The sequence below is a fragment of the Alternaria infectoria genome, assembly GCF_024043175.1.
Source record: "Alternaria infectoria strain BMP 0036 chromosome Unknown scaffold_47, whole genome shotgun sequence".
Taxonomy (NCBI): domain Eukaryota; kingdom Fungi; phylum Ascomycota; class Dothideomycetes; order Pleosporales; family Pleosporaceae; genus Alternaria; species Alternaria infectoria.
This window is the reverse complement of record NW_026250736.1, coordinates 84,433-92,310: the sequence shown is the minus strand read 5'-3', so window position 1 is coordinate 92,310 and position 7,878 is coordinate 84,433. Positions and strand designations below refer to the sequence as shown.

General features: G+C 53.8%; 3 protein-coding genes across 3 annotated transcripts; 1 reads left to right on the top strand and 2 right to left on the bottom strand.

Moving 5' to 3' along the window:
• Positions 1-21: 21 nt before the first annotated feature.
• J4E92_010933 (uncharacterized protein) lies at positions 22-569 on the bottom strand (the record flags this gene model as incomplete). The annotated part of the gene is made up of 2 exons (XM_051502267.1): positions 22-292; positions 394-569. The coding sequence occupies 2 exons, from the start codon at positions 567-569 to the stop codon at positions 22-24; spliced, it is 447 nt and encodes a 148-aa protein (XP_051347541.1).
• A 1,919-nt stretch (positions 570-2,488) lies between these two features.
• On the bottom strand, positions 2,489-3,519 carry J4E92_010932 (uncharacterized protein; the record flags this gene model as incomplete). The annotated part of the gene is made up of 3 exons (XM_051502266.1): positions 2,489-2,705; positions 2,757-3,247; positions 3,298-3,519. 3 exons carry the CDS (start codon positions 3,517-3,519, stop codon positions 2,489-2,491), a joined length of 930 nt encoding a protein of 309 aa, XP_051347540.1.
• A 2,350-nt stretch (positions 3,520-5,869) lies between these two features.
• On the top strand, positions 5,870-7,097 carry J4E92_010931 (uncharacterized protein; the record flags this gene model as incomplete). The annotated part of the gene is made up of 3 exons (XM_051502265.1): positions 5,870-6,035; positions 6,083-7,012; positions 7,066-7,097. The coding sequence occupies 3 exons, from the start codon at positions 5,870-5,872 to the stop codon at positions 7,095-7,097; spliced, it is 1,128 nt and encodes a 375-aa protein (XP_051347539.1).
• Positions 7,098-7,878: the final 781 nt, after the last annotated feature.

Sequence of the window (7,878 nt, the reverse complement as noted above, 5' to 3'; positions counted from 1 at the left end):
CCCTTATCCCCCTCCCTCCACCTACTCCCTACCAATCTCCCCCTCATCCAAAATCCCCTTCTTAACCAGCTCCTCCGGGCTCGGCCTGGACTGCAACCCCTTCTCCAGATTATCCGCGCGCATATGCATATCGAGTTCTTTCTGGTGTCCTTGCAGTGCGGGCGCGGCGTTGGAGGCAGGCAGGATGTTGCGCTCGATGAGGTCGGCGCGTTCGGGGCGGGCGTTGAGGCCTTTTTTGAGTTGGTCGGTTGCGCGTTGGCGCTCGAGTTCGAGGGCTTTGGCTTGGAGGGCACTAAGAAGGGGAGGGGGTTAGTGGAGGGGTTTGGTGTGAAGTGGGGAGAGGGGGGTGGGGTGGGAGATGGGGAATGGGGTGGGAGGGTGGAGGGAACGTACGGAGCAGTTGTAGTATCCAGCAGAATATGTCTGTTCTTCAGATCCTGCGGCTCAGGCCTATGCTGCAAATGCTTCTCCAAACTGTTCCGGCGGTCCAGAGAGCGAACGGGCGAGATGGGTGTCTCGTCGACGATGACCTCAGCCGCGCTTTCGTTCTTGATATCCTCAGTCGCCATGGTGGAAGTAATTCGTCAGTTCGCTCGTCGGTATTGAGGTTGAGTGAGTAAGTAAGTCGAGCAAGTGGTAAGTACTGAGTGGTAATCAAAAGGGAACTTGTGAAGCTGCAGGTATGGGCTAGCTCCCAGGTACTTGTACTTGTCCGCACTCGAAGGGCAGCAAAGCAAGCTGGTTTGTCGGGTGCCTGCCTGAGCTTCCAAGCTCCCTCCCCATCACGTTGCACCGCACCACCCCGACCGCGGCTTGGTTGCGGGGCAGCCGCACATCCCTGCATGAACAAACCTTGGAAGCGCGTCAGGTGTGTGACGGGCGTCACCTACGCACGCCGGATGAGCGACAAACAAAACATCATTGATCTCCCGAGGTTTCCATCTGACATTCTGCCATGGCAACAGCTGTCATTCATTCATCCTTCCTTCGTACCCTTGATTGTTGTTTGGGGGGTCATCCAGGTACACAGCCACTGCCTTGATTTCGCTTTCGCGTCAGCCGGAAGCTTCGTACCTGACCGCCAGAGCGTCCATGCACCCCAGCCGCCTGATGTCACGATGGCGGCGGATGAGTCTTTTTACGTTTTTTTCTCGTTCAAGGCGCCGAAAGGTGCAGCGACGCAGTTGTGAGGCTGCAGTACAGATGGGGGACCCATAGCTTGGGCAGCTACCTGCTGTCGATCATCTGGGGCGCAAGTGCATGAGTGGGTAATTACGGCGTTGGCCGGCTTTACTGCTAGTTTAACGACAAACACGCTAAGCTGAATCTACACGAGAACGGCCTGTACAACAACGTCAATGCTAACTATAGTAAGCTTCTGTCATCTGTTTGGGAATATGTAGGTGTGTTTGGATGAGCAGAGCAGTCACGGATAGCTTTGGAGGAGAGGAATGGAGGAGTATAGGCATATTCATTGTATACAATATCCCATGTACTAAACATCATCACCAAAGAAGCTAGCTACAAGAAAAAGACCGACCACCATCTACCACCACCTGACACCTCACACCCATCCCAACCTAAGCCGACTGACAAGCCGTAACAGTCTCAGTCTTCGTCCCAGGAACCGTCGTAACAGCAGCGCACGCCTACACCAATAACCACCACAGTCAGCTTACTAGATCCACCAATAGCCAAAACGGAGTAAAGGTACGTACCGGTCCAAGACCACCGAGGTTAATCGTCTCAAGCGCACATCCGGCACAGTCGGTGAAAACAGTAGACGTCGTTGTTGTGGCGTTGAAGGTGCAGGTTCCGACTTGGATATCAGGGAATGTGAAGACAGTCTTGGTGCAAGGCGTAGGCGATGGCGTGGGAGAGAGAGAAGGAGGTGGTGTGGTGAGAGGCGACGAGGATGCTGATTGCATCAGGAGAGTTGCGACAACGACGGAGAAGAGTGATGAGAACATGGTTGGTCTTGGTGATGCTGGAAGGTATCGATGTTGGGTGACTTCAACAACGAGCCAAGCATGCCAACTATATAGACATCTGAACAAGACATCTCACTACGTGAGATGAGATGAGGTCAAAGGGTTAAAGGGCCAAATTACATCACTCGTATTGTTCATTGTACTGGTGCGGCAGCTTAGAAGAGCTCGGCGGTAAGCCGGCACGGGTTCATATGGAAGAGAGTTCGAGATCAATATCATTATCGCATTAACTATGAAACGTCCATATTATGGGCGTCCAATCCCGTGACTATTGACAAGCCTCCAACTCCGGTAATGAGAAAGTTACATCATTGAGGAGACATACTGCCTAAAGGACAGTCAGAAGCTGAACATGCCGCGTACGCTTTTTCCATCTTGGTCACTGGTTCCGGCCCTCTTAGTCAAGGTGAACCATGCTTGTCGAATCAATCTGTACTCGTGCTATGACACAGCTGACATGCTCACGAGAGTAAGACATTTGTGCTGATGAGGTACATTTAAGCACCGTCATCCTCACCAATGCGGATGGCACCCTCGCGGCTGAGACCGTTGGCCCAGAAGCCGTTAAGCTCAACATCGCTCTCGCGCATGTTGGCGTGGGCAACCAAGAGCCAGGCACCGAAGACAGCCTTGGCGAGGACATCGAGGACAGCGTAGGCAATGATCTCAGTGTCGACGCTGGCCTTGCGAGCACCATCGGCAATACCCCAAACACTGGAACGGATTAGTATGAAATCGGCAGGCGTGGATATTGATGAGACTTACATGGGGTAGGCAGTCCAGAGGACGGCGGTGTAGGCAGCGATGGAGATGAAGAAACCGCGGAGCTTGTCACCCTTGGCGCGGGCGTTGGCACCACCGTTAAGACCAAGGTGCCAGAAGACGAAGAGGAAGGCAATGCACGAGATGGTGTACCAGCCCCACTTCTGAGCAGTGTCCTCAGTACCGAAGGCAGCGAAGAGACCAGTGAGAACCATGATGATGTCGGCAACAACCATCATGATCATGTGTCCACCGGACATGCCAGCAAGGAGACCGAGGTCGAGGAGCAGGAGAGGGGTGGTGATGGTCCAGTCGACGTAACGGGCCCAGTAGACCTGGCGGTAGACGACGTTGTAGGTGTCGGGGACGTGGTCGTGCTGCTCGCGCTCGACCTCCTTCTTGAGGGAGACACCAGCGCCGGAGGCCATGGCGAAGTAAGAGAGGGCAGCGGTGAGGGTGATGATGGTGGTGATGACATGGTAGAGGCGCTTGTTCTGGGGGGTGTTAGAATTTGCTATCTGAAGCAGCTCCGGATGGTACTCACCAAAGGCACCTTCCAGGACATGACGGTGAAACCGGCAGAGGCGATCAGCATGAGAACAAAGACGACCCAGAGGGTCTTCATTCCAGCATCGCCGGCAACCTCGTAGGTGGGCTCAGGTCCGGGGGCGACGGTTGGGATGGGAGCAACCGAAGGCAGCGACGAGGCCGTCGCGGTGGGCAGCGGGAACATCTCCGAGGTCTTCTTCAAGACTTCCTCAATCATGATGGCGGTTTGGTGTTGTGATGGGACTCCGGGACCTGTACAGCAACAATTGGTGCTGAGGGATCTATGGGAGAGTTGACAATGAGAAGCAGGAAGAGGGTGAGACGAGGCGGAGTTATAAAGAGGAGAAGCTAGGCAGCTATGCGGTCACCTGTTGGAGCTGCGGCAGGAGCTATACGAAACAGGAATCGAGACGTCATAGCCCCTCACGGCATGCACTATTGATTGGTTCCCGCTACGGCCTGCGTGAGAAGCAAGGATGCGCCAACGCCAGCTCTGCGCCTGGAGCTTCAGAATAAGGGTCTCCGCCGGCTGCGCGAACATGTTGTAATCATGGCAGCGCTGTCAAGCTGGCTGTCAATTCACTCACTCTGCCCATGTGGTTGCGACATTGAGCGCTCTCGTGGGGTGGGGCGGGCTGGCCAGCGAGAGGTACTTTGGTACATCATCAGTGCTTCATCACGCCAAGCCGTCCAGGATGTTCCCCACAGCAACGCGCTGTGCACGCCCCCAGCAGCTCCCACTGCTCCCCTTCTAGCCCTGGCAAACCGGTTTCAGTACCACCGATTGTATTAACTTTTCGATCTCCTCCTCCGTGCGCCGGCATGTGTCTCATGGATGGGTCCCACGATCGCCTCGATTCTATCGAGTTTGCTGACATCGCCATGCCCATCGAGCTGTACTCCGAGTATATGCGACGCGACCCCGCCCACTGTACATTGGCGCGCGTTTTACATTCCGTCAGTCCACAGCCCCTCACGGTGGTGTGATGTGGACCAACCATCCAGAGCTACTCGACAGCCGAACGGCCCGAAGTGCATAGCTTTGCACTTTATAGCCAGCATCCCAGACGACTCTTCATTGTAGACGCGCATCGCTGTCCATCTCCTCATGTGTTGAGACAATACCTAGGTACATGTCACCGGATCACGCGGCAGTGCGGAGAAGGCGGAGTGCATACGCCTGTACACCCTCACATCAGCGCGGCCGGTCAAACCTAGATGCAGTTACCTGCTACAGGCGGTTCTGCGACTTGCGTAGATCGACAGCCTTGTACGTTGTATCTGGCAATGCGCCAAGTAGGTACATCGCGACAGCCTCATCAGCTGAACAGAAGATTTCCACCGCTTCACCAATATGTACAGATCTTCGCGCAAGCCTGCCAGCCTTGTCGGCTACCTGCTCGGTACTTGATGGCTTTGCAAGTCTCACCACCGCGTAGCCCGCCTCCTCTTTCTGGCTGTCGTCAAAGTAATCTTCTTTGTCAAGGTTCCGGCACGGCTCGGAATTGTCCTTCAAGATCTTTCAGCAATTTCGAAGCGCCAGCTTGATCGTACCTTCTGATCTGGGCGCCTGCATCGTAAGGAACTGTCATTCGGAATTCGGAAGAGTCGGAATGATTGCGCCGTTGCACTTAAAGTTCAGCATCGAATGCGCGCAAGCTAGCGACTTCAACTTTTCATTCCAGCCAGGAACGCGGCCAGTATCTTCCATCAGTGTCTGCAGTAGATGCACCGCATCCTGCAGTACCGCGCGACGCCGGTGACCAGACACTCTCGTCTTTGAACCACTGCGTCTATTCCAGCCTGTCTCGTATTTGAACGAGGGCCCAGGTCGTGTAATACGGGCATCGCGCTGCCGCCTTCATGTCCCTCGGTTGAGGCATGCGGCAATGCGGCTTCAGAGATTGATGTAGACGTGGGCCTGTTGAGGTTTCGGCAGGTCCTAGCTCAAGTAAGTGGAATCGGGCCTAGGATTGCGGCTGACTGCTACTGAACGCACGTTCGCCGCATCGTAACAACCGCAGCGTCGCACATGCCACACCAACACCATGATTGAAAAAGTCCCACGTTCAGCGCGCTCTCGAAGGCACTTTACATACGCCTCCCCCCACGGGTGACAGCTATACTGGACCCCATAGGCTCTGCAGGCTATGCACCAGTGGAATATTCGCCCTTAGCGTGCCATCAGGGTACTCTGAGTAAGACCCTTCTGGTATATCGCCCGCCTTCACACGTCCAACCAGTTCCGTACTCCGTGAATCCTTCCTGAAGACCCATCAAAGCACCGTCAAGCATTTCCACCTGTCCATCAAGGTGCTTGATTGCGTCCAAAGGATCCAATATATAGTGCTTGTTGTTACCCAAGACTGCACAAGACACGCCCAGCCGAACCAAGCTTCTCCCAAGGGTTGCTTCTCCACTGAACCATTACCAAACATCTGGGTCGCTCGGGTCCACGCCAACCAGAGATCGACAATTTTGAAGTACATCTTGTCTAAATTTGTATCAAACGAACATTCCGTGCTATCACTACACTTCACTCAGTTGCCAGTGTTCTACCCATCAACATGGCTTCTACCGCCCTCGATATTGCACGCCTTGTGCTCCGTCAAGATGACGGCGCAGAGTCACAACCCGAGGAGGTCATCACTTGCGGCGGCGACAACGAGTACGATGGCCGCATGGGCACCCGTATCTCATCCATCTTCGTCATCCTGGTCGCATCCAGCTTTGGTGTGTACAAGAAACCCCGACGATCTTCGCATACTAACATCGCACAGGTGCCATGTTCCCCGTTCTAGCAAGACGTTCCCGTAGCAAGCTGGTCCCCAACTGGGTCTTCTTCGCCGCCAAGTACTTCGGTTCAGGTGTCATCATCACAACGGCATTCATCCATCTCCTGGCCCCAGCAAACGAGGCTCTCGGTAACGAATGTCTGACCGGTGTCATCGCCAAGTACCCTTGGCCTGAGGGCATCGCCCTGATGACGCTCTTCCTCATGTTCTTCCTCGAGCTCATGACAATGCGCTACGCCAAGTTCGGCAGTGACCACGACCACAGCCACAGCCACGAACCCACTGGCATCTCCCCAGCCGCCCACGCTGACGACAAAGCCCACGACCTCGAGGGTAGCACCGGAGGCAGCAGCGGCAACCACAACATCCGCGGCGACGACCACCTCGGCCACCAACGCGACCATGAAGCCGAGCTGAAGTCCGACATGGCACCCCGTCCCCTCGTCCCAGACGGCTACGCCTCGCAACTAACCGCCGTCTTCATCCTCGAGTTCGGTGTCATCTTCCACTCCATCTTCATCGGCCTCACCCTTGCCGTAGCCGGCGAGGAATTCATCACCCTCTACATCGTCCTCGTCTTCCACCAAATGTTCGAAGGCCTCGGTCTGGGAACCCGTCTTGCCGAAGTCCCCTGGCCCGCGTCCAAGCGCTGGACCCCGTACTTCCTTGGTCTCGGCTACGGTATCTCGACCCCCATTGCCATTGCTATTGGCCTGGGCGTGCGCCAGTCTTTTGCGCCTGAGAGCAGGACTACGCTATTGACGAATGGTGTTTTCGATTCCATCTCCGCTGGTATTCTTATCTACACGGGTCTTGTGGAGCTTATGGCGCATGAGTTTATGTTTAGTCCTTATATGCAGAAGGGACCTGTTAGTAGGACGCTCAAGGCGTTTGGCCTTATGGTTCTTGGTGCTGGTAAGTTTTTGTCTTCCTCCCATACTATCGACTTTATACTAACGTAACATCAGGTTTGATGGCTCTGCTCGGTTACTGGGCTTAGATCATCGTCACTTCTTCATTACTCTTTTCACTGCTCTTTCTTTGCTCGGATACCCGTAGATCAAGGCTGGCTTCTGTGCTAACGGATTTCTCACCTCGATAGAGGGATGTATCATGGATTAATGGAATTCACTAGAGAGGTTCATACATAGACCAGGTTCTTGCCATGCCTTAATGGAAGCACACATTTTTCATTCTTGATTCTCCTTCTTATCGACACTTGATTCGATGTTGCTCTTATCCTGCGCACGCTTGAACAATCTATTGCGTGATTCACAGGAGAGACGGTCATGTGATCGAGTAAAGTCTCGTCTACGGGTGCTCAAGTGTGTGCTGAACCTAAAGTCAGCAACGTAACGCGTTGAAACAAGCTTATGCCGATAACCTTCTGTCGTGTGCAACACTACAGTTCAGCAAAGTTCTTTCAAACTGTAAAGCGACATATATATTGGCTATGTAAAGATTTCTTATATAAAAACTCTCTCTCTCGCAACTGAGTAGTAGTAGTTGTGGGGGGTATCATAAAAACCGAACTGACTTTGTGCACACAACACGCGTAGACACGAGCCCAAGTAAAAACAGCCAGACGACAAGATCTTTTCCAAGATTGTTGACGTAGGCCGTAGATTCAAAAACATTATGGAGTTGAACGAGAGTGTATGTATATATAGCGGCCGTCATGGAAGTAGAAAGAAAAACAAAGGAAATGGTCGTGGGGGGCGTCGAAATCGCATTCGACGCATTGTGCCGTTGTGCGCCGGTTTGGAAGTAAGGTGGAAATG